This window comes from Palaemon carinicauda, chromosome 35 (assembly GCF_036898095.1).
Source record: "Palaemon carinicauda isolate YSFRI2023 chromosome 35, ASM3689809v2, whole genome shotgun sequence".
Taxonomy (NCBI): domain Eukaryota; kingdom Metazoa; phylum Arthropoda; class Malacostraca; order Decapoda; family Palaemonidae; genus Palaemon; species Palaemon carinicauda.
Window position 1 is genome coordinate 57,418,689 of NC_090759.1, and position 25,554 is coordinate 57,444,242.

Here is a 25,554-nt window from a genome sequence, read left to right on the forward strand (position 1 = left end):
GGAGGGTTAGTGGTGTTATCTCTGACGGGGTATTCTCTATGGTTTGGATGGCTATTGGAGCTGTGACAGTAGTTGACTTGGGTTCGACGGTGGGATGCTCTTCATGGCAGTCATCCTTTCCAGACGCTCTGGACACATCTTGGTCAGGCATGATGGGAGAGGGCTCAGTTGGGACATTTAGTAAGAGTCAACTTGCCTTCCTTGTAAGCTTCCATACAAACTTGAGTTGGATGTTTTTGGCTGCATATACCACAGATGTTGGGGCCTCTGCAGTTGGCTTGGTGGTGCCCAAAACGCTGGCAACAGTTGCACCGAAGTGGTTCGGGAGTGTAGACTTGAATGGGGAAAGTTCCCCATATTCCAAAGTCAATGGAAGGTGGGATGGGGCCGATGAAGGTGGCGATGATTTTGTTTGTAGGAGCTCCAAGTCTGTTCTTGCAACGTTCCACACTAGAGATGTTTCCAAGGGCAGTGATGAAAGATAGAGGCATGGTGGCCGGATAGTTGGAAATGATTGCCTTTCTTTGCTTCTTGGTTGGATCAAGGAGAGTCAGGGAGGATTCCTTCTGCAGGATGCTGGCGCTGTCTTGATCCTTGGGGGTGATGATAAGTTCGCCCTTGCAGTTTGGTTTGACTGTGACGTGCATTTTCGGATTGGAGGATATAAGGTCAGCAATTGCAGAGTGGGAGAGGGTGTTCTCGGTTGGTAGGAGCTTGAATTTTGGAAGAGCCTTTTTAAGTTTCTTCTCAGTACCCTTGGTTCCAAATTTGGATGATGGAGGAGAGCTGGACATTGTGACAAAGGCTTCTTTCAGTACCTGGACGAGGTTTCAGATGGGAACACCAGAAGTTAAACTGAAAATTTCAGCTAGCCAAGAAGGATGGGAGCTGAGCTGTGAATCTCAGCTGTGCTGGAAATTTCAACCTGCCAAGATGGTTTGAGAGATCTGTAAATTTCGGTGTGAGCTGAGCTAGTTGGTTCTTTCTCCTCTGGATCTGAGCTGAGACTGGTCCTACAGTATGTCCAGTTTTATCTATCTGTGTGGAGAGACCAGGAAAACTCTTCAAAGTAAGTAGGCGTATTTTAAAATAACTATTAACATTAATATAAACAAAAATTCAAGGTTTACGTACATAAGAGTACAACTTTGCCTTATCAATAAAACATAAAAACAGATACACTAAAATGCTAGATAATTCCATACAGTTGCAAATGGAGCAGACGAATACCGTCCTACAAGGTTATACATCACATATACTTTTGGAGAGGTGTTAACTAGACACATGAACATTATCAATCACTTAGTCAAAATTAACAGCAACCCAGGGCATGTTGTGGCCTTGTGGAATTTACAGTGAGTACAGAGTAGCCTAAGTACTGAGGGGTATACAGCTACACTAATGTCAAAGTATTTCAAGAGGTTTGCAATCGACTTCAGTTTTTGTTGGGGGATAGCGCGAACGCAGTCCCCCGCTACCAAAAATTTCGCACCCGAGTTGACCACATTTGGGTCAATCGCAAGGGTCAGCACCACCGGAGTGCAATGGTGAGCCTCGCCTTGGGGGAACCACCTTCGTGATCATGGTGTCCCCTGTGCCAGGTAAGTATGCGTCTCAAACGCACAAGTAAACCCTAGCTAACATCTGCTGAGTAGATGTAACCTACAACTCAATTGTTTATGCAACAAATTCATTTATATCATTGCATTCTGCAACTATTTCATAACATTGTAAATTTAAATAAATATTTAGAAACACAATTTAAATTTAGGTTATATGGAGAAACTAATTTTACTATTTAATTAAATAATTTTTCAAATATCATTCATATTTGAATGCTTAAGGCTTGCTCCTATTCTCTAATATATTACTGTATTCACTAGGTACGTTTTTGCCCTTAGCTCTATGGAGTTTCAACTGTTAGAATCCTTCTACCATAATTCATCCAACTCTTATTCCAGTTTCTTTTACTGACGGGGACTCGATGCTATAAAATTCTCTCTACCCTTTAAACTCTTCCCTTAGGTTCCATGATGACCCTCGTTTTTGAGGTCTGGCAGCTTGCTTTACTGCAGATATTGACACCCTCTTTGAGTCGAGAAACTGCGCCTGCCTTGCCGCATCCTTTCGATATAAAAAAAACTTGCCATCTTTGCAGTAACGCTCTTCGGCTGAGCAACTACACAAGAGCACACTCTGTGTATACCTCTTGTTTCCAGTATCACACTTACAAGATATGACCATGGATCTAAGAGCCCTGTCTGGAGCAAAAGCTCTGGGCTATCAGTGTATTTGTGGAGGTTCGGAAAAGACCAAATCACACATAAACAACCTAATCCTTTTATTGACTGGTTGCTGATTGAATCCAAGACAATGCCTCTGGCATGAGGTAGGCTTATCAGAAATCCTATTAGTTCACTTTAATATACTCACAGATTAACCATTAGCATTTGACGAGCTATCTAGCACTAGCTGTAAGAACTATGGAAGAGACAGAGTCATCGAAGGGAATATAGCTCGAATGAATACACAAAGTCTTACTGACAGTTGGAAGTTTTTTCGTAGAGTATTTCAAAGTAACTATAAATCAATCAGGTTAGAGATTTTAGAACCAGATGAAAATATTTTTATACATAAAATTACGAAGAATCTTGACGAAAGAGTAAAGGTTACCCATTCTGCAAAATACCCACTAAAGGAGTTTAATATGTGCTGAAGAATATTAGATATGTGAATGAAAAATAGTGATAATTGGAAGGTATAATGATAGGAACAGCTTGGCCAAACTTATACGTTAAGAGAGCAAGTCTGGACTCATCAAGGCTTAATTAATTTCTCAATAGAGGAAATTGATTGGTGAGATTTTTATCCCATAAAGGGAATGTTAAAAGAAAGTCGTAAGACCCAATAGTGGATTGGAGTCAACCACTCAGCCTGTGACGTCCTCCTCCACTCAAGGGCGAGCCCATGAGGGAACGGTCTTCAATGCTCTGCAGTAAGTTAATACTCCAGAGCCGCTTCCCGCTCAGAGGACGACACTCAACCTCGTCATCGTGGTTGAACTCGTTCCGAGTTTTGGACTTAAACTCGTCAATCACACTATAGAATTGATCCTATGTAGTATGATCATACCTTCAGCATCCAAACTTCCACTACTGGTCACACTGGATGCTGACTCTCCTCAAGGCTGGTGATATTTATGTTAATTTCTATAATTTTGTAATTGTTTATAAAGATTTAAGAACTATTTATTGTTGACTAAATAATTTCCATATATTCTTAATTGGAAATATTTAAAGATGAATTGTAGATAAATTAAAATAAACTACAGTAGCAGCTTAGAAAAATTACACAGAAAATTTATTTCAATTTTACACAAAAAAAAGCCTGATGAATATATCCATTACACTTATATTTAACAAACCAATATGGCATGAGCATATTAGGTCAAAGATTCAGTTAATATAGTCACTGGAAGTCGATATAACCATACTAACCAAATGATACAATTTTTCAATTCCAAATAATGAAAAAGACTTGGGTATGTTCAAGTTTTTTTTTTTTTTTTGGGGGGGGGGCCTTTGTTTCATCATAATATGGAACAAACATGATCTTGGCTGTAGTAAGATTTAAACTCAATTCATGTGCAGAAATAAATAATATTCTATTACTTAATACTTTAGTGAAATCTTCGTTTCTTGTACAATATCTCTATGCTGGTCTGACATTTTTTTCTGGAGGAAGAATGAGCTTGGGTATATCTGGTATCTTGACAACTCAACTACTCTTGAAAATTAAAGTATTTTGGGAACCTTTTCAAGCTTTTACCTCCAAAGAACACCACCTCTTATGCTGCAGCTGCTGCCCTGGCAGCTGCTAAGCCCATCTTTCACAACACAGTTCGAACAAACTGCAAGGAAGAGCTAATCATCTCCCCTAAGGATCAAAACAGTGTCATCCTTCTGTTGACAGAATCCTTCCTGGTGTTCCTTAATCCTGACAAGAAGCAGAAAAAACAGTCCTTGCCAGCTATCCAGCCACCATGCCCACACCTTTGTCTCCACTCAACAACACTGCCTGTGCGGAATGCTGTAAAATCAAGCTTGAAGCTCAATCCAATAATTTCATCACAACCTTCATCAGTCCAGTATCAACCTCCATAAGTCTCAGCTCAGCTCCCAGACTGGGAGGATTACTTTTCCCGCTCAGGATCTAGCTACTCCCGAACAGAAGACACCGTTCTCGCAGATCAGGGGATACCACAGGTTCCCTGCCAGCCTGCTGGCCATATTTTTCGGCGATCACTGAACAAAAATCTGCCAAAATTTTTCGCTGTAATTCCAGAATCCTCTGGTCTTCGACCAGGTTTTCAGGAATACAATGTCTTTGTATAATCCACAGCTCAAAGACTTTGCAAAACAACTGTGCCCAGAAGGGTTTGCCCACTGCAGGAACCTATACTCTGAATCCACTGCAAACTGCAAGTGCAGAAGATGCTCGCTCTACTGCAATTACAGAGAAGAACTTATCAGCCATGTGGGTTTTGACAAACCCACTATTGGCCCAACACCCCAAGGAATGCAGATGCTCTGACTGCCACTCACTCACTATAGCATGCATCCCCTTTTTTAAGGAAAGAAGGGACCGACCAAGAAATCAGGGCATCCCACCTCATAAACCTGAAGGACCTTACATGAGAATCCTTAAGGTATGTGCCAGGTTAAAAGAGATCTGGTCAACTATTGCAAGCTACAACCCCGTCAAACTGAAGCTCACCAAAATGGCTGTGATTGTCCACTGTGTATCAATGAGATCTGGCTTACCAGCCAACCTCCAGAGGTAACACCTACAATCAATTCTACCCACATTTCTGCACCTGCTGCCGCTCCACTGACCTCAACTCCATAACCCATGGCTAACACATCAGCCATGGACCTTGATTCCTCTAGAAATAGAAATTCTTCAATAGCTGTGCAGGCAGCATCGCACTTGGATGATTGCAACTGCACCCAATGCTTGTCTCAGCAGCTACAGGAATTCCTGCAAACTCTCAAAAACCACTGTGCTGCTGTTCAGCCGGCCGCAGATCCTCTGCCAGCAGTCACTGACCCAAAGCAGCTCCCAAAGTTCAAATTGGCAGCTGTAGAGGGAGCACCCTCATATGCAGCACTAGCTGCCATAGCAACTGCTAACCCTGATATCAAGTTAACAGCCAGAACCAACTTCAAGGGAGACTTAATAATCTCCCCAAAGGACCAGAACAGTGCCAGCCTTCTTCAGCGGGAATCCTTCCTGGTCTTTCTAGACCCAGAAAAGAAATTATGGAAGGCAGTAGTCTACCACTACCAAACAAAAATGCCACTGTACTTCATCACCAACTGCAGCAATGTCTCCAAAGCTGAAAGGAAACTGGACCACCGAAAACAACCCACCAAGGAAGTGACTGTTATCTTCTTTGGCCCAATTCCCAAATCACTGGACCTTGGACTGTGAGGAGAGTTCCCTATAAAGGAATTCAAAAGCGACCCATTGCGTTGCTTCAACTGTCAACGTTTTGGACATCACCCAACTCAAACCTGCATAGATGTGTATCAAGGAGGGTTAGAGACCCATGCCAAGTGCCCCAACTGTGCTGGACCCCATAATGCCTGGAACAGGAGGTGTCCAGAGTTCCTGAAAAGACTACCAGCTCAACAGACCGACTCACCTATCTCTCCAACAACAGCACCGCAGCAACTGCCAAAGCCCCAATGGGCCCCACGTTCCAGACCTCCTCCTCGTCCTCCTGTGGTCCCTGATCTAGTTGCTCCTACCACAACCACTGGCCAAACTCCCATCACTGCTCCTATTCCAGTCAACGACCCTGCTCCCACCTCCAGTCAGACCCCTCACCCTTCCCTTAAATCTCCTCCATCATTTCCCAAGCAGAGTCCTTGCCAGTTGATATGCTGATCCAATTGATACTGCAGCTAGTACTAAAAGTCTGTACCCTTGCCAAAACTCCCTCCAATACAATTCAATCCATCCTCTCTGCCCTAGCAACTCCCCCCACTGAGCAGGGATAAACAACTATGCTTTAAACTGCTCCTTTTCTCTACTACTAAAGTTTCTTCCCTCCTCTCCCAGTCTCTTCTACTCATTGGTACTTGCTACTGTCGCTACTTTTACCTACTACTAAAAACTTTCACTTTGGTTCCAGTATGGACCTGGTTTCCTGGTCTCCCTGGCAGTTATGCTCTTGGTGCTGAGAAGCCGCACCTCCTTACTTGCAGTTATGCTCAAGGAGCTGAGCGACTGTAAGTCCGGGCAGGTGAGCTTATTGTGTTGGAGCTTGCTGTTTGAGCAAACTGATTGCCAGTTATTGAGTGGAACAGCTCTGCAAAGAGCTACTGATTAGAAAGAATAAGTCTCTCGAGAGACGAGAACTTGAAATTGCGGAACGGCACCTGTTTGGGGCTATGACTACGAGTCTAAGAGCCCCAGTTCAGGCTTAATGCCCAGGCAATCTAGACCAACAAACCAACCAACCTCCATTGACCTTGGAATATGGGGAACATTTCCCATCCAGGACTTTACACCAGAGCCTCTTTGGGGGTATCTCTGGCAGCGTTATGGACATTATTGAACATATTGCAGAGGCCACAACATTTGTCGTGACTGCAGCCAACATCATCCAACCCAGGTGGAACGTCCACAAGGAAGGTATAGAAACCCTTCCGAGATATCCAAATTGTGCCCTCTCTTATCATGCTTGGAAGAACAGAAGATGCTCAGAGTGTCTGAGAAGGATTGTAGCCTTGAAAGACACCTCGCAGCCAAGCCCACCTAAAGCACCGCCACAGCTGCAGCAGCCAAACAAACACCAGAGAGCACCTGGCCAACCTTCCACTGCATTTGATCCTATAATCCCTTTCCTTCTAGCACCTACACCTTCCACTAATTCTTCCCCTTCCCAATCTACTCTATCCCCAACTCAACAAACAGAGTCCTTTTCCCTAGAAAACCTTATCCACACAACCCATCACACTTTTTATAGACCCCTATCCCTTTTCAAAATGCCCAAATACCTTGAATAACTTAGTCAAATCCTCCTTTCCCCAAAAGTCTAACCTCCCCTAGAGTAGCGATAAGTTTCTACTTTTATAACTGCTCCTTTCTCTTCTACTCATAATTCTTCTAACTCCTAACCCAGTCTCTTCTACTCACTGGGACTCGCTATTATAACACTTTTTCTATCACTAAAACACTTCGTCTTGGTTCCATGAGGAGTCTGGTTTTTGGAGTGCCACATGCCTGCCTTCTCACATCTTCTTTATAAGAAAAGAAAGGACATCTCTGCAGTCACACTATTTTGGCTAAGCAACTGCACAAGAGTGCATTCCTTGTACAATTCTTGCTAGCCGGCTATGATGGCCAAAACTACACTTGAAGGGTATGACCACAGGTCTAAGAACCCCCATCCAGAGCGAAAGTTCTCGGCAATCTGCGTATGTGTGCTCTTGAGCTTGATCAAGCGATTGATAATATTCATGTGTTTAGTTAACAATTTCTCTTCATAAGTATGTGTGGTGTGTGATTTTGTTATAGAACTGTACTGATCTTCATGTAATTTTCCAGCATTTTAGTGATTCTGGTTCTGGTCCTATTAGTTTTATTAATAAACCAACATTGTAGTAAAATATATACACACATATATACAGCATACTTATATGTGTGTTTGTGTCTGTAGAAATCACAACAGCCGACACGTGATGGGCACAAAATATGTATTATAGTCACCAATATGAAAATGAAGACTTGAAGTTTGTGTTTCCATCTTAATATTAACATTTTTGTAATCAAAATGAGAATAATACAAAAGTATTGCATTTATAAAAGAAATGGAGTGACGTTTTACAGTTAGTGTTTTGAGGACCCCAGATAAGTTGAATTTTGGAAATTACGATTATTGGAAAACAGACCTGGATATAAATTCCTACCTTGTAGTACAGGCAATTAGAACAAATTTCACAATATTTCTATGGGTTAGGTCATCAACATGATATTGGGAGTAAATGGCAGGAAAGGATTAGAAATGAAACTATAAGAGATTACTCTAGTGCAATATGTGGATGAGATCATGGTGGGGGATAGATGGAGATGGTTTGGGTATGCTCTTCGCATTCCCCAAGAAAGATTAGTTCACTAAACTTTCAACTGGGCTCCATAAGGCACTAGAAGAGTTGGAACACCCAGGCCTACATGGTTGATGACTATGAAGCGGGAAATAGGGGTTGATGAATGGAGAAGAATTGATTTAAAGTCTCAAGATAGAGACAACTGGCGAAATCTAACTGAGGCCCCTTGCGTCAATAGGCGTAGGAGATGGTGATGATATATATATATATATATATATATATATATATATATATATATATATATATATACAGTATATATATATATATATATATATATATATATATATATATATATATATATATATATATATGTATTTAATGGTTAGAACTTTGGCTTACCAATAAAACAAATCAAAACCAGATACACTAATATGTTAGACAATTCCATACAGTTGCAAATCGAGCAGATAAAGTTCTACAAGGTTACACACCGCATATACTTAAGGAGAGAAAGTGTTAGCTAGACACACGAACATTATCAATCGCATGGTCAAGATTAGAGTACAGAGAGGTACCCATGGCAGTTTGTGGCCTTGAGGAATTCCCAGAGAGTACACAGTAGCCTAAGTACAGAAGGGTATACATTTACACTAAAGGCCAAGTACTTCAATAGGTTTCACTTTGATTTCAGTTTTTGTTGGGGGATAGCGCGAACGCAGTCCCCCGCTACCAAAAATTTCGCACCCGAGTTGACCACATTTGGGTCAATCGCAAGGGTCAGCACCACCGGAGTGCAATGGTGAGCCTCGCCTTGGGGGAACCACCTTCGTGATCATGGTGTCCCCTGTGCCAGGTAAGTATGCGTCTCAAATGTTGTTGTTGGTGTATTAAAGCCAACACTTCTTGTTGGCACGGGCCTTTCTATTGTTCGGCCCGTAGGTAATCAAACACAAAAAAATAGGTACTAAGTTAAAATTGCCCAGCCTTACTGCTGGACACGGGCTTTTGTGTAGCAGCCCGTAGTATTTATTGCCCTAAGTAGGCAATAGTGTCACAGCAGTACCAGTCTCTCATGTCTGGATTTGCAGCCGCTCAGCTCCTTGAGCGTAGCTGCAGGTGCGACCGCTCAGCCCCTTGAGCATAGTCGCCAGGTTGGCAAAGATAGGTCTTGCAACTGCTCAGCCCCTTGAGCGTGGTTGCCAGTGTGGTCGCTCAGCACCAAGAGCATGACCTTGCGGACCAAAAAGCAGGACCATTTGGAGCTGAAATGAAAGGTTTCAGTAGTAGGTAAAAGTGTTGATAGCAGTAAGTCCCAGTAAGTAGGAGAGACTGGGAGAGGAGGGAAGAATTCGAGTAGTAGGAAAAAGTGGCAGATTTAAGCATAGATGCCTATCTCTGCACCGGGGAGGGTGAAACTAAGGGACTGAGGAGGGAATGAATTACAGAGGAGGGAGTCTTAGCAAGGGAGCAGACTTTGACTAGTAGTTGCAGTACTAGGGGGATCAAGGTATCCACTGGCAGGGCCTCTGCCAGGGATAAGATGGCAGATATTGCTGGGGGTTGGGGAGGAGATTGCACAGCGCTGGAGGTTGGCTCTTCAGCTGGGCTAGCAACAGCGCTGGGTTCTTGGTCCGTGGCTGCAGTAGGGGCTCCTGGAGGGGGAGTCTCGGATTGTCGCCGGGGAGGCCTGGTTCGCTGAATCCGCTGGGGTTTCGGTGCCTGCCTTGGTGCAGCCTCAGGTTTGTTAGGTGTCTGCCTTGGTGCAGCCTCAGGTTTGGTCGGTGGGGCTGCCAGTGGGGTTGGTAGCCTCTTCAAGAATTCAGGACACTTCTTGTTCCATGCATGGTGAGGTCCCGCACAATTGGGACATTTTGCCCGGGTTTTTGTCCCATTCCGATGTGCGTCAATGCAGTCCTGTGTGGGATGGCGGTGGCTGCAGACTCCGCATGTTGTAGGGTTCCTGCACTCTTCTTTATGGTGCCCATAGCGCTGGCAGTTGTAACAGCGCAGTGGTTCTTGCTTTGGACTTCTGATGGGAAACTTCCCCCAGAGGCCCAAATCCAGTGCTTTAGGGACTTGCCCAATAAAGGTGACTGTTACTTCCTTGGTGGGAAGTTTGCGGTGGTCAAGCTTCCTCTCGGCTTTTGCAACATTGCTGCAGTCGGTGACGAATGACAGTGGCATGTTGACAGGAAACCGATAGATCACTACCTGTCTGAGTCTCTTCTCGGGGTCCAGGAGGGTCAGGGAGGTTTCCTGTTGGAGGATGTTGACGCTGGCAAGGTCCTTCGGGGAAATAATTAAATCCCCTTTTAGGTTGGCCCTGGCTGTGATCTTGATGCCAGGGTTGGCGGTGGCAATAGCAGCAACTGCTGCATATGACGGTGAGCCTTCTACAGCTGCCATCTTGAATTTGACAAGCTGTTTGGGTTGGCTGACAGGTGGTTGTGGTTCCTCAGCAGCGGCCAAGTTTAGGTCCAAGCTTGGGTCGTTCTCGGTGATTGCCCGAGCCTCTATTAGGAGCTGTGAGAGGCATGGAGTGCAGTTGCAATCCTCAGGGTGCAGTTCTGCTAGTTGCGGTGGTTGGTTGTCAGTCAGGTCTAGAGCCATGGTTGAAACGTTGGTCTCAGGTTCCGGAGTTGCGGTGAGTGGAGCGTCCTCTGCTTCCATTTTTTCAGGTGTCTTCTGGACAGCTGGTGCCGGAGATGGAGAAAGTGGCTCCGGGATAGGTGGGTCTTCGGAGTCCATAGCTGGTTTGGCATGAGTGGGGGAGCTGTGGCCTACAGTGTTGCTCCAGATAGCATACACACATGACTGGCAGTCACAGTCCCGTTCAAAGGGGAGAGAGTTACTGCAACTGGGTGCAGAGACTGTCTCTTTGTACCGTGCTTGCACCCGGTATTTCTTCTGAAAAACGTCTGGATAAGGAGGCTGTGGAGGGTAGGATGGTATATCCATATATCCTGGCCTGTGCTTCCTTTGTAGGAGGTGGTAGATGCTCTCAAGTACCAGGGTATAGCACTGAAAACAACTGCATGTTTTCCTGTGGGAGAGCACCGTTGGGTCCCTTATTTTGAACCCTATGTGGTCTGCTAGCTGCTGCCTGTAGTTCTGGTACCTCTGGCAGCGATTGCACTTGCACTGCTGAGCCCCATTCTTGCAGGGATTGATCCAGGTGGGGTACAAACTCCTTCTGTAAGTGCGGAGACTGTCATGACCATCATCAGCCATACTGGATGGAATTGAGCCAGTCACTGAGGTCAACAACAGTTATTTAATTAGCAAAAAAGCCAAAGTAAATAACTGGATTCTTTCTTATATGTGGCCTCTTCAACCAAAGTTGAGAGGTCCTAGTGACTGTGTGGATATAAGTCCACCCATCCAGGTGTTGCCAAGTCCGGTGCTGCTGAACTTCAGAAGGCTGGAGAGCTCTTGTCGGCGCGAGAGCTGGGCCGAGACTGTCTCAAACACACAAGTAAACCCTAGCTAACATCTGATGAGTACATGTAATCTACAACTGAATTGTTTATGCAACAAATTCATTTATATCAGTGCATCCTGCAACTTTATCATAACATTGTAAATTTAAATAAATATTTAGAAAAACAATTTCAGGTTTTATGGAAAAACTAATTTTACTATTCAATTAAATAATTTTTCAAATATCGTTCATATTTGAATGCTTAAGGCTTGCTCCTATTCTCTAATATATTACTGTATTCACTAGGTACGTTTTTACCCTTAACTCTACAGAGTTTCAACTGCTAGAATACTTCTACTCATAATTCATCCAACTCTTATTCCAGTTTCTTTTACTGACGGGGACTCCATGCTATAAAATTCTTTCTACCTTTAAAACTCTTCCCTTAGGTTCCATGATGACCCTGATAATTGAGGTCTAGCAGCTTGCCTTACTGCAGATATTGACACCCTCTTTGAGTCGAGAAATTGCGCCTGCCTTGCCTGACCCTATCGATATAAAAAAAACTTGCCATCTTTGCAGTAACACTCTTTTGGGCTGAGCGACTACACACGCACACTCTGTGTGTACCTCTTGTTTCCAGTATCATACTTACAGGTTATGACCATGGATCTAAGAGCCCTGTCTGGAGCAAAAGCTCTGGCAATCTGTGTATTTATGGAGGTTCGGAAAAAAAGACTAAATCACACATAAAAAACCTAATCCTAGATTGACTGGTTGCTGATTAAATCCAAAACAATGCCTCTGGCATGAACTTGGTTTGTCAGGAATCCTAACAGTTCACTTTAAAATACTCACATTCTAACCATTAGTATTTGACGAGCTATCTATCACTAACTGCAAGAACTATGGAAGAGACAAAGTCATCGAAGGGGATATACCTCGAATGAATACACAAAGTCTTACTTATAGTTGGAAGTTTTTGGTAGAGTATTTCAAAGTAACTATAAATCAATCAGGTTAGAGATTTTAGAACCAGATGAAAATATTTTTATACATAAAATTACGAAGAATCTTGACGAAAAAGTAAGGGTTACCCATTCTGCAAAATACCCACTAAAGGAGTTTAATATGTGCTGAAGAATGATTTTACATATGTGAATGAAAAATAGTGAATAAAAGGAAGGTATAATGATAAGAACAGCTTGGCCAGTCTTCTACGTTAAGAGAGCAAGTCAGCACTCAGCACTCAACAAGGGATGATAAATTTCCCAATTCAGGAAATTGAATGGTGAGATTTTTATCCCATAAAGGGAATGTTAAAAGAAAGTCATAAGACCCAATAGTGGATTGGAGTCAACCACTCAGCCTGTGACGTCCTCCTCCACTCAAGGGCGAGCCCATGAGGGAACGGTCTTCAATGCTCTGCAGTAAGTTAATACTCCAGAGCCGCTTCCCGCTCAGAGGACGACACTCAACCTCGTCATCGTGGTTGAACTCGTTCCGAGTTTTGGACTTAAACTCGTCAATCACACTATAGAATTGATCCTATGTAGTATGATCATACCTTCAGCATCCAAACTTCCACTACTGGTCACACTGGATGCTAACTCTCCTCAAAACTGGTGACATTTATGTTAATTTTATCATTTTGTAATTGTTTATAAAGATTTAGGAACTATTTATTGTTGACTAAATAATTTCCATATATTCTTAATTGGAAATATTTAAAGATGAATTGTAGATAAATTAAAATAAACTACAGTAGCAGCTTAGAAAAATTACACAGAAAATTTATTTCAATTTTACACATATAGAAAAAAGCCTGATGAATATATCCATTACAATTATATTTAACAAACCAATATGGCATGAGCATATTAGGTCAAAGATTCAGTTAATATAGTCACTGGAAGTCGATATAACCATACTACCCAAATGATACAATTTTTCAATAATGAAAGAGACTTGGGTATGTTCTAGTTTAATTATTTATTTTTTTTTTTTGCTTTATTTCATCATAATATGGAACAAACATGATCTTGGCTGTAGTAAGATTTAAACTCTATTCATGTGCAGAAATAAATCATATTCTATTACTTAATACTTTAGTGAAATCTTCGTTTCTTGTACAATATCTCTATGCTGGTCTGACATTTTTTTCTGGAGGAAGAATGAGCTTGGGTATATCTGGTATCTTGACAACTCAACTACTCTTGAAAATTAAAGTATTTTGGGAACCTTTTCAAGCTTTTACCTCCAAAGAACACCACCTCTTATGCTGCAGCTGCTGCCCTGGCAGCTGCTAAGCCCATCTTTCACAACACAGTTCGAACAAACTGCAAGGAAGAGCTAATCATCTCCCCTAAGGATCAAAACAGTGTCATCCTTCTGTTGACAGAATCCTTCCTGGTGTTCCTTAATCCTGACAAGAAGCAGAAAAAACAGTCCTCGCCAGCTATCCAGCCACCATGCCCACACCTTTGTCTCCACTCAGCAACACTGCCTGTGCGGAATGCTGTAAAATCAAGCTTGAAGCTCAATCCAATAATTTCATCACAACCTTCATCAGTCCAGTATCAACCTCCATAAGTCTCAGCTCAGCTCCCAGACTGGGAGGATTACTTTTCCCGCTCAGGATCCAGCTACTCCCGCACAGAAGACACCGTTCTCGCAGATCAGGGGATACCACAGGTCCCCTGCCAGCCTGCTGGCCATATTTTTCGGCGATCACTGAACAAAAATCTGCCAAAATTTTTCGCTGTAATTCCAGAATCCTCTGGTCTTCGACCAGGTTTTCAGGAATACAATGTCTTTGTATAATCCACAGCTCAAAGACTTTGCAAAATAACTGTGCCCAGAAGGGTTTGCCCACTGCAGGAACCTATACTCTGAATCCACTGCAAACTGCAAGTGCAGAAGATGCTCGCTCTACTGCAATTACAGAGAAGAACTTATCAGCCATGTGGGTTTTGACAAACCCACTATTGGCCCAACACCCCAAGGAATGCAGATGCTCTGACTGCCACTTACTAACTATAGCATGCATCCCCCTTTTTTAAGGAAAGAAGGGACCGACCAAGAAATCAGGGCATCCCACCTCAAAAACCCGAAGGACCTTACATGAGAATCCTTAAGGTATGTGCCAGGTTAAAAGAGATCTGGTCAACTAATGCAAGCTACAACCCCGTCAAACTGAAGCTCACCGAAATGGCTGTGATTGTCCACTGTGTATCAATGAGATCTGGCTTACCAGCCAACCTCCAGAGGTAACACCTACAATCAATTCTACCCACATTTCTGCACCTACTGCCGCTCCACTGACCTCAACTCCATAACCCATGGCTAACACATCAGCCATGGACCTTGATTCCTCTAGAAATTCTTCAATAGCTGTGCAGGCAGCATCGCACTTGTATGATTGCAACTGCACTCAATGCTTGTCTCAGCAGCTACAGGAATTCCTGCAAACTCTCAAAAACCACTGTGCTGCTGTTCAGCCGGCCACAGATCCTCTGCCAGAAGTCACTGACCCAAAGCAGCTCCCAAAGTTCAAATTGGCAGCTGTAGAGGGAGCACCCTCATATGCAGCACTAGCTGCCATAGTAACTGCTAACCCTGATATCAAGTTAACAGCCAGAACCAACCTCAAGGGAGACTTAATAATCTCCCCAAAGGACCAGAACAGTGCCAGCCTTCTTCAGCGGGAATCCTTCCTGGTCTTTCTAGACCCAGAAAAGACATTTTTGTAATCAAAATGAGAATAATACAAAAGTATTGCATTTATAAAAGAAATGGAGTGACGTTTTACAGTTAGTTTTTTGAGGACCCCAGATAACTTGAATTCTGGAAATTACGATTATTGGAAAACAGACCGCAGCCTGGATTTAAATTCTGATCTTGTAGTACAGGCAATTAGAAAATATTCCACGATATTTCTTTGGGTTAAGTCATCAACATGATATTGGGAGTAAATGGCAGGAAAGGATTAAAAATGAAACTATAAAAGATTACTCTAGTGCAATATGTGGATGAGATCATGGTGGGGGATAGATGGAGATGGTTTGGGTATGCTCTTCGCAGTGCCCAAGAAAGATTAGTTCACTAAACTTTCAACTGGGCTCCATAAGGCACTAGAAGAGTTGGAACACCCAGGCCTACATGGTTGATGACTATGAAGTGGGAAATAGGGGTTGATGAATGGAGAAGAATTGATTTAAAGGCTCAAGATAGAGACAACTGGTAAAATCTAACTGAGGCCCTTAGCGTCAATAGGCGTAGGAGATGGTGATATATATATATATATATATATATATATATATATATATATATATATATATATATATATATATGGTTACAACTTTGACTTACCAATAAAAAAAATTAAAACCAGATTCACTAATATGCGTTACAATTCCATACAGTTGCAAATCGAGCATAAAAATAGTTCTACAAGGTTACACATCACATACACTTATGGAGAGAAAGTCTTAACTAGACACATGAACATTATCAAACAATTGGTCAAGATTAGAGTACAGAGCTACACGTGGCAGGTTGTGGCCTTGAGGAATTCCCAGATAGTACACAGTAGCTTAAGTACAGAAGGGTATACATGTACACTAATGGCCAGTACTTCAATAGGTTTGCAATTGATTTCAGTTTTTGTTGGGGGATAGCGCGAACGCAGTCCCCCGCTACCAAAAATTTCGCACCCGAGTTGACCACATTTGGGTCAATCGCAAGGGTCAGCACCACCGGAGTGCAATGGTGAGCCTCGCCTTGGGGGAACCACCTTCGTGATCATGGTGTCCCCTGTGCCAGGTAAGTATGCGTCTCAAACGCACAAGTAAACCCTAGCTAACATCTGCTGAGTAGATGTAACCTACAACTCAATTGTTTATGCAACAAATTACTTTATATCATTGCATTCTCCAACTTTATCATAACATTGTAAATTTAAATAAATATTTAGAAACACAATTTAAATTTAGGTTTTATGGAGAAACTAATTTTACTATTTAATTAAATAATTTTTCAAATATCATTCATATTTGAATGCTTAAGGCTTGCTCCTATTCTCTAATATATTACTGTATTCACTAGGTACGTTTTTGCCCTTAGCTTTATGGAGTTTCAACTGTTAGAATCCTTCTACCATAATTCATCCAACTGTTATTCCAGTTTCTTTTACTGACGGGGACTCGATGCTATAAAATTCTCTCTACCCTTTAAACTCTTCCCTTAGGTTCCATGATGACCCTCGTTTTTGAGGTCTGGCAGCTTGCTTTACTGCAGATATTGACACCCTCTTTGAGTCGAGAAACTGCGCCTGCCTTGCCACATCCTTTCGATATAAAAAAAACTTTGCCATCTTTGCAGTAACGCTCTTCGGCTGAGCAACTACACAAGAGCACACTCTGTGTATACCTCTTGTTTCCAGTATCACACTTACAAGATATGACCATGGATCTAAGAGCCCTGTCTGGAGCAAAAGCTCTGGGCTATCAGTGTATTTGTGGAGGTTCGGAAAAGACTAAATCACACATAAACAACCTAATCCTTTGATTGACTGGTTGCTGATTGAATCCAAAACAATGCCTCTGGCATGAGGTAGGCTTATCAGAAATCCTATTAGTTCACTTTAATATACTCACAGATTAACCATTAGCATTTGACGAGCTATCTAGCACTAGCTGTAAGAACTATGGAAGAGACAGAGTCATCGAAGGTATAGCTCGAATGAATACACAAAGTTTTACTTATAGTTGGAAGTTTTTTCGTAGAGTATTTCAAAGTAACTATAAATCAATCAGGTTAGAGATTTTAGAACCAGATGAAAATATTTTTATACATAAAATTACGAAGAATCTTGACGAAAGAGTAAAGGTTACCCATTCTGCAAAATACCCACTAAAGGAGTTTAATATGTGCTGAAGAATGATATTAGATAAGTGAATGAAAAATAGTGATAATTGGAAGGTATAATGATAAGAACAGATTGGCCAGTCTTCTACGTTAAGAGAGCAAGTCACCACTCAACAAGGCTTAAGTAATTTCCCATTACAGGAATTTGATTGATGAGATTTTTATTCCCTGAAGGGAATGTTAAAAGAAAGTCATAAGACCCAATAGTGGATTGGAGTCAACCACTCAGCCTGTGACGTCCTCCTCCACTCAAGGGCGAGCCCATGAGGGAACGGTCTTCAATGCTCTGCAGTAAGTTAATACTCCAGAGCCGCTTCCCGCTCAGAGGACGACACTCAACCTCGTCATCGTGGTTGAACTCGTTCCGAGTTTTGGACTTAAACTCGTCAATCACACTATAGAATTGATCCTATGTAGTATGATCATACCTTCAGCATCCAAACTTCCACTACTCGTCACAAAGGATGCTGACTCACCTCAAAACTGGTGACATTTATGTTAATTTTATCATTTTGTAATAGTGTATAAAGATTTAAGAACTATGTATTGTTGATTGAATAATTTCCCTATATTATGAGTTGAAAACATTTGAAAAGGAATGATAAATTAATAAATATAAACTAACAGCTTAGGATTATCACACAGAAAAATTATTTAACTTTTACACGTTATATAAAAATACTTAATGAATAAATCCCATCATCATCATATCATCTATTCACCCAGTCTCAACTCAGCTCCCAGACAGAGAGGAGTACTCTTCCCGCTCAGGAACCAGCTAATCTCACACAGAAGACACAGTTCACTCGGGTCAGAGGATACCACAGGTCCCCTGCCAGCCTGCTGGCCGTAATTTTCGGCTGTCACTGAACAGAAACCTGCCAAAATTTTTGGCTGTAACTACGAAGGGAGTCTGCCATGAGTGGGTATAGCAAGACCTTCATTTGTTGGTTCTGCTACAGCAAGGTGCATCAGCCCTGTCAAACCTTCTGCCACCCAGACAGGAAGCCATTATGAGATCCTGTCTGTGGCCGAAATAGGACTGGCAATCCGTACATGGCTTCTTCTTTAATACCCCAATAAGAAGCCATGTACGGATTGCCAGTCCTATTTCGGCCACAGGCAGGATCTCATAATGCATGCCCTCCATCTGGTCGCTCAGTTTGGATGGACTCTTGACTAGGCCTGTGTCCCTCACAAGATATGGTGCAGATGTGACCAACTGCAACCTGTTCCATGATGTAATATATCGACTGGTCACCAGGAGAAACAGGGAACCCCCTTTGTATAAGAGGGCACTCCCACCAAGGAATTATGACATGGAAATTCATCACTTCCACTCCCCAGGAGTTCTACAAAAAATGCTGACGACTCTAGGCAGGCCACCCAGATGGCCCCTGTTACCAGCCCTGGATGAAGATCGTGATCCGAACCGTTTGGAGGCCTTACCTAGCAGGGGAGGGCCTAATCAAGTCCCTCACAATCACAACCCCACCCCCCCCACAGCAGAAGCCTGAGAAAAAGGATAAGAAGGAACCAGCAGTAGCTGTTCCTGCTGCTCCAGATTCCAGTTCCAACCCAGTGAAGAAGCCACCTGCAAAGAAACAGAAAAGTGGATCAACAGTGGAACCACTTACTACTACATCCACTGCTGGCCCGCCTGCCTGTACTCCAACAATAGATGTAAAAGATCCTCCCATGCACGTCAACATCCTGCACTAACTGAAACTCATCAGCAAAACTGCAACTGTACGCAGTTTTACACAGCTGGCTACACTCCTTCCATCCACAGACCCTGCTCCTGAACCAACAGAAGTCACGGCCACTCATTCACAAGCTCCTAAACCTGCTCCAGTATCTCAAGAATCCCAGGAAATTCCTGCCACATCGACTAGAACTATTGAACCATCTCCAGAACCTCGTTCTACCCCATGAACCTTGGACTTCCACAGAAATCCAAGCACCATGCAGTGGAAGGATCACCCTCCTATGCAGCAGTAGCAGCCATTGCAGCCTCAAACCCAGGAATAAAAATCTCTGCCAGAGCCAACTTAAAGGGTGACATAATCATCACCATAAAGGATCACGGTAGTGCCAGCCTTCTACACACTGAAGGCTCTTTGACCTACTTGATCCTGCCAAGAGATTAAGTAAAGCAATCGTCGTCAATTACCCAGTCAACGTGTCATTGTCATTCATAACTGACTGCAGTCAAGTTGCCCAGGCTGAGAGACATTTGGGCAGCCACAAGCAGCCTACCAGAAGTGTCACAGTCAATTTCATTGGCCCTATCCCAAAGACACTGGACCTTGAACTGTGGGGATCTTTCCCCACAAATGACTTTACAAGTGACCCATTGCGCTGCTTCAATTGTAAGCGCTTTGGACACCACAAGGAGGACTGTAGATGCCCAGCGATCTGTAGCCGCTGCCACGCAACCCAAGTTTGCATAGATGCACAAACAAATGGAATAGAAACACATGTCAAATGTCCAAACTGCTGGACCCCATCATGCCTGGAATAAGAAGTGTCCTGAGTTTCTCAGAAGAGTAACAACACCACAAGCAGCCCCACCAACCTCTACAGCAACAGCACCGCAGCAGCCACCGCAGCCTCAAAGGGCTCCACATTCCAGGCCTCCTCGTCACCCTCCCACTGAACCTGCTCCAGTTGCACCTATTCCTGTCACTGCCCAGACACCAGTCACCGATCCAAACCCACTTATCAACCCTGTTCCCAATCCTACCCAGATTCCTCCTCCTGATCCTACGGTGACTTCCCTCATGTCCCAAGTTGAGTCCTTACCTGTTGAAAAGCTGGCCCCCTTGATCCTACAGCTTGTAGTTAAAGTCTGCTCCCTTGTTCAGACTCCCTCCAGCATAATTCAATCCCTCTTCTCTCCTATAATAACACCCACCCTTGAGCAGGGATAAGCAACTATGCTTTAAACTGCTCCTTTTCTTTACTACTAAAGTTTCTTCCCTCCTCTCCCAGTCTCTTCTGCTCATTGGGACTTACTACTATCGCTGCTTTTTCATATCACTAAAAATTTTCACTTCAGTTCCAGTATGGACCTGGTTTCCTGGTCCCCTGGCGGTTATGCTCTTGGTGCTGAGCAGCCACACCTCCCTACTTGCAGTTATGCTCAAGGAGCTGAGTGACTGCAAGTCCTGGCAGATGAGATTGTTGTGTTGAAGCTAGCTGTTTGTGCGAACTGATCACCTATTATTTTATAGAACAGCTCTGATAGAGCTCCTGTTTAAAAAAGAAAATTCTCTCGAGAGCTGAGAACTTGCAAAAGCAGAACCGATCGAGAAGTTGGGACTGCACCTGTTTGGGGCTATGACTTCGAGTCTAAGAGACCCTGTCCGGGCCATCTAGAACGAACAAATTTGTCAGAAATCCTATCATTCTACTTTATAATACTCACAGACTAACCATTAGCATTTGACGAGTTATCTATCATTAACTGTAAGAACTATGGAAGAGACAGAGTCAGAAAAGGGGAAATAGCTCCAATGAATGCATAAATTCTTACGTACAGCTGGAAAATTTTTGATAGAGTATTCCAAAGTAACTATAATCAATCAGGCTAGAGACTAAAAAAAGATGAAAATATTTTTTATACATGAAAATATAAAGTCTTGAAGAAAAAGGGTTACCCATTCTGCAAAATACCCACTAAAGGAGTTTAATATGTGCTGAAGAATGATATTAGATATGTGAATGAAAAATAGTGATAATTGGAAGGTATAATGATAAGAACAGCTTGGCCAGACTTATACATTGAGAGCAAGTCTACACTCATCAATGCTTAATTAATTTCCCAATACAGGAAATTGAATGGTGAGATTTTTATCCCATAAAGGGAATGTTAAAAGAAAGTCATAAGACCCAATAGTGGATTGGAGTCAACCACTCAGCCTGTGACGTCCTCCTCCACTCAAGGGCGAGCCCATGAGGGAACGGTCTTCAATGCTCTACAGTAAGTTAATACTCCAGAGCCGCTTCCCGCTCAGAGGACGACACTTAACCTCGTCATCGTGGTTGAACTCGTTCCGAGTTTTGGACTTAAACTCGTCAATCACACTATAGAATTGATCCTATGTAGTATGATCATACCTTCAACATCCCAAATTCCACTACTGGTCACAATGGATGCTGACTCTCCTCAAAACTGGTGACATTTATGTTAATTTTATCATTTTGTAATAGTGTATAAAGATTTAAGAACTATGTATTGTTGACTGAATAATTTCCCTATATTATGAGATGAAAACATTTAAAAAGGAATGATAAATTAATAAATATAAACTAACAGCTTAGGATTATCACAGAGAAAAATTATTTAACTTTTGCACGTTATATAAAAATACTTAATGAATATATCTCATCATCATCATATCATCTATTCACCCAGTCTCAACTCAGCTCCCACACAGAGAGGAGTACTCTTCCCGCTCAGGAACCAGCTAATCTCACACAGAAGACACAGTTCACTTGGGTCAGAGGATACAACAGGTCCCCTCCCAGCCTGCTGGCCGTAATTTTCGGCTGTCACTGAACAGAAACCTGCCAAAATTTTTGGCTGTAACTACGAAGGGAGTCTGCCATGAGTGGGTATAGCAAGACCTTCATTTGTTGGTTCTGCTACAGCAAGGTGCATCAGCCCTGTCAAACCTTCTGCCACCCAGTCAGGAAACCATGTAAAGATTGCCAGTCCTATTTCGGCCACAGGCAGGATCTCATAATGCATGCCCTCCATCTGGTAGCTCAGTTTGGATGGACTCTTAACTGGGCCTGTGTCCCTCACAAGATATGGTGCAGATGTGACCAACTGCAAACTGTTCCATGATGTAATATATCGACTGGTCACCAGGAGAAACAGGGAACCCCCCTTGTATAAGAGGGCGCTCCCACCAAGGAATTGTGACATGGAAATTCATCACTTCCACCCCCCAGGAGTTCTACAAAAAATGCTGAAGACTCTAGGCAGGCCACCCAGATGGCCCCTGTTACCAGCCCCGGATGAGGATCGTGATCCGAACCATTTGGAGGCCTTACCTGGCAGGGGAGGGCCTAATCAAGTCCCTCAAAATCACAACCCCCCCCCCCCCACACCAGAAGCCTGAGAAAAAGGAAAAGAAGGAACCAGCAGTAGCTGTTCCTGCTGCTCCAGATTCCAGTCCCAACTCAGAGAAGAAGCCACCTGCAAAGAAACAGAAAAGTGGATCAACAGTGGAACCACTTACTACTACATCCACTGCCTCCCCACCTGCCTGTACTCCAACAATAGAGGTAAAAGATCCTCCCATGGACCTCAACATCCTACACTGACTGAAACTCATCAGCAAAACTGCAACTGTACGCAGTTTTACACAGCTGGCTACACTCCTTCCATCCACAGACCCTGCTCCTGAACCAACAGAAGTCACTACCACTCATTCACAAGCTCCTAAACCTGCTCCAGTATCTCAGGAATCCCAGGAAATTCCTGCCACATCGACTACAACTATTGAGCCGTCTCCAGAACCTCGTTCTACCCCATGAACCTTGGACTTCCACAGAAATCCAAGCACCATGCAGTGGAAGGATCACCCTCCTATGCAGCAGTAGCAGCCATTGCAGCCTCAAACCCAGGAATAAAAATCTCTGCCAGAGCCAACTTAAAGGGTGACATAATCATCACCACAAAGGATCAGGACAGTGCCAGCCTTCTACACACTGAAGCCTCCTTTACCTACGTTGATCCTGCCAAGAAATTAAGTAAAGCAATCGTCGTCAATTACCCAGTCAACATGTCATTGTCCTTCATAACTGACTGCAGTCAAGTTGCCCAAGCTGAGAGACATTTGGGCAGCCACAAGCAGCCTACCAGAAGTGTCACAGTCACTTTCATTGGCCCTATCCCAAAGACACTGGACCCTAGACTGTGGGGATCTTTCCCCACAAATGACTTTACAAGTGACCCATTGCGCTGCTTCAATTGTCAGCGCTTTGGACACCACAAGGAGGACTGCAGAAGCCCAGCGATCTGTAGCCGCTGCCACGCAACCCAAGTTTGCATAGATGCACATAAAAATGGAATAGAATCACAAGTCAAATGTCCAAACTGTGCTGGACCCCATCATGCCTGGAATAAGAAGTGTCCTGAGTTTCTCAGAAGAGTATCAACACCACAAGCAGCCCCACCAACCTTTACAGTAACAGCACCGTAGCCTCAAAGGGCTCCACGTTCCAGGCCTCCTCGTCGCCCTCCCACTGAACCTGCTCCAGTTGCACCTATTCCTGTCACTGCCCAGACATCAGTCACCAATCCAAACCCAGTTATCAACCCTGTTCCCAATCCTACCCAGATTCCTCCTCCTGATCCTACGGTGACTTCCCTCATGTCCCAAGTTGAGTCCTTACCTGTTGAAAAGCTGGCCCCTTTGATCCTACAGCTCGTAGTTAAAGTCTGCTCCCTTGTTCAGGCTCCCTTCAGCATAATTCAATCCCTCCTCTCTCCTATAAAAACACCCACCCTTGAGCAGGGATAAGCAACTATGCTTTAAACTGTTCCTTTTCTCTACTACTAAACTTTCTTCCTTCCTCTCCCAGTCTCTTCTGCTCACTGGGACTTACTACTATCGCTGCTTTTTCATATCACTAAAAACTTTCACTTCAGTTCCAGTATGGACCTGGTTTCCTGGTCCCCTGGCGGTTATGCTCTTGGTGCTGAGCAGCCACACCTCCCTACTTACAGTTATGCTCAAGGACCTGAGTGACTGCAAGTCCTAGCAGATGAGATTGTTGTGTTGAAGCTAGCTGTTTGTGCGAACTGATCACTTATTACTTTATAGAACAGCTCTGATAGAGCTCCTGTTTTAAAAAGAAAATTCTCTAGAGAGCCGAGAACTTGCAAGAGCGGAACCAATCGAGAGTTCGGGACTGCACCTGTTTGGGGCTATGACTTCGAGTCTAAGAGACCCAGTCCATGCGTAAAGCCCGGGCCACCTAAAACGAACAAATTTGTCAGAAATCCTATTATTCTACTTTAAAATACTCACAGACTAACCATTAGCATTTGACGAGTTATCTATCATTAACTGTTAGAACTATGGAAGAGACAGTCAGAAAAGGGGAAATAGCTCCAATGAATGCATAAATTCTTACGTATAGCTGGAAAGTTTTTGATAGAGTATTTCAAAGTAACTATAAGCAATCAGGTTAGAGACTGTAAAACAAGATGAAAATATTTTTTATACATGAAAATATGAAGTCTTGAAGAAAAAGTAAGGGTTACCCATTCTGTAAAATACCCACTAAAGGAGTTTAATATGTGCTGAAGAATATTAGATATGTGAATGAAAAATAGTGATAATTGGAAGGTATAATGATAAGAACAGCTTGGCCAAACTTATACGTTAAGAGAGCAAGTCTGGACTCATCAAGGCTTAATTAATTTCTCAATAGAGGAAATTGATTGGTGAGATTTTTATTCCCTGAAGGGAATGTTAAAAGAAAGTCATAAGACCCAATAGTGGATTGGAGTCAACCACTCAGCCTGTGACGTCCTCCTCCACTCAAGGGCGAGCCCATGAGGGAACGGTCTTCAATGCTCTGCAGTAAGTTAATACTCCAGAGCCGCTTCCCGCTCAGAGGACGACACTCAACCTCGTCATCGTGGTTGAACTCGTTCCGAGTTTTGGACTTAAACTCGTCAATCACACTATAGAATTGATCCTATGTAGTATGATCATACCTTCAGCATCCAAACTTCCACTACTCGTCACAAAGGATGCTGACTCACCTCAAAACTGGTGACATTTATGTTAATTTTATCATTTTGTAATAGTGTATAAAGATTTAAGAACTATGTATTGTTGATTGAATAATTTCCCTATATTATGTGTTGAAAACATTTGAAAAGGAATGATAAATTAATAAATATAAACTAACAGCTTAGGATTATCACACAGAAAAATTATTTAACTTTTACACGTTATATAAAAATACTTAATGAATAAATCCCATCATCATCATATCATCTATTCACCCAGTCTCAACTCAGCTCCCAGACAGAGAGGAGTACTCTTCCCGCTCAGG

At 43.0% G+C, this 25,554-nt stretch overlaps 3 protein-coding genes and 8 non-coding genes across 11 annotated transcripts in view; 2 read left to right on the forward strand and 9 right to left on the reverse strand.

The window, feature by feature from the left end:
- Orc1 (origin recognition complex subunit 1) overlaps positions 1-25,554 on the reverse strand; it is a 141,320-nt gene that overhangs the window by 45,154 nt on the left and 70,612 nt on the right. The gene's annotated exons all lie outside the window — the stretch shown is intronic.
- LOC137627934 (U1 spliceosomal RNA) lies at positions 1,447-1,609 on the reverse strand. Its single transcript, XR_011041249.1, has one exon. It is a non-coding gene; the product is annotated as a U1 spliceosomal RNA (small nuclear RNA).
- On the reverse strand, positions 2,925-3,130 carry LOC137628000 (small nucleolar RNA U3). The gene has a single exon (XR_011041306.1). It is a non-coding gene; the product is annotated as a small nucleolar RNA U3 (small nucleolar RNA).
- LOC137627936 (U1 spliceosomal RNA) lies at positions 8,816-8,978 on the reverse strand. The gene has a single exon (XR_011041250.1). It is a non-coding gene; the product is annotated as a U1 spliceosomal RNA (small nuclear RNA).
- On the reverse strand, positions 12,898-13,103 carry LOC137628001 (small nucleolar RNA U3). Its single transcript, XR_011041307.1, has one exon. It is a non-coding gene; the product is annotated as a small nucleolar RNA U3 (small nucleolar RNA).
- LOC137627937 (U1 spliceosomal RNA) lies at positions 16,208-16,370 on the reverse strand. The gene has a single exon (XR_011041251.1). It is a non-coding gene; the product is annotated as a U1 spliceosomal RNA (small nuclear RNA).
- LOC137628003 (small nucleolar RNA U3) lies at positions 17,687-17,892 on the reverse strand. Its single transcript, XR_011041308.1, has one exon. It is a non-coding gene; the product is annotated as a small nucleolar RNA U3 (small nucleolar RNA).
- Positions 19,947-23,016, forward strand: LOC137627310 (mucin-7-like). The gene is made up of 2 exons (XM_068358392.1): positions 19,947-20,237; positions 22,849-23,016. Exons 1-2 carry the CDS (start codon positions 19,947-19,949, stop codon positions 23,014-23,016), a joined length of 459 nt encoding a protein of 152 aa, XP_068214493.1.
- Positions 21,381-21,586, reverse strand: LOC137627997 (small nucleolar RNA U3). The gene has a single exon (XR_011041303.1). It is a non-coding gene; the product is annotated as a small nucleolar RNA U3 (small nucleolar RNA).
- On the forward strand, positions 23,013-23,684 carry LOC137627311 (uncharacterized). The gene has a single exon (XM_068358393.1). It carries the CDS (start codon positions 23,013-23,015, stop codon positions 23,682-23,684), a length of 672 nt encoding a protein of 223 aa, XP_068214494.1.
- Positions 25,003-25,208, reverse strand: LOC137628004 (small nucleolar RNA U3). Its single transcript, XR_011041309.1, has one exon. It is a non-coding gene; the product is annotated as a small nucleolar RNA U3 (small nucleolar RNA).

Excerpts from the sequence above, each read along its gene's own strand:
- LOC137627310 (XM_068358392.1), top strand. The coding sequence starts at position 19,947 with ATGTCAAATGTCCAAACTGCTGGACCCCATCATGCCTGGAATAAGAAG. Across the intron at positions 20,238-22,848 it reads TTCCTCCTCCTGATCCTACG|CTGGCTACACTCCTTCCATC; the intron begins GTGACTTCCCTC and ends AGTTTTACACAG.
- LOC137627311 (XM_068358393.1), top strand. The coding sequence starts at position 23,013 with ATGAACCTTGGACTTCCACAGAAATCCAAGCACCATGCAGTGGAAGGA.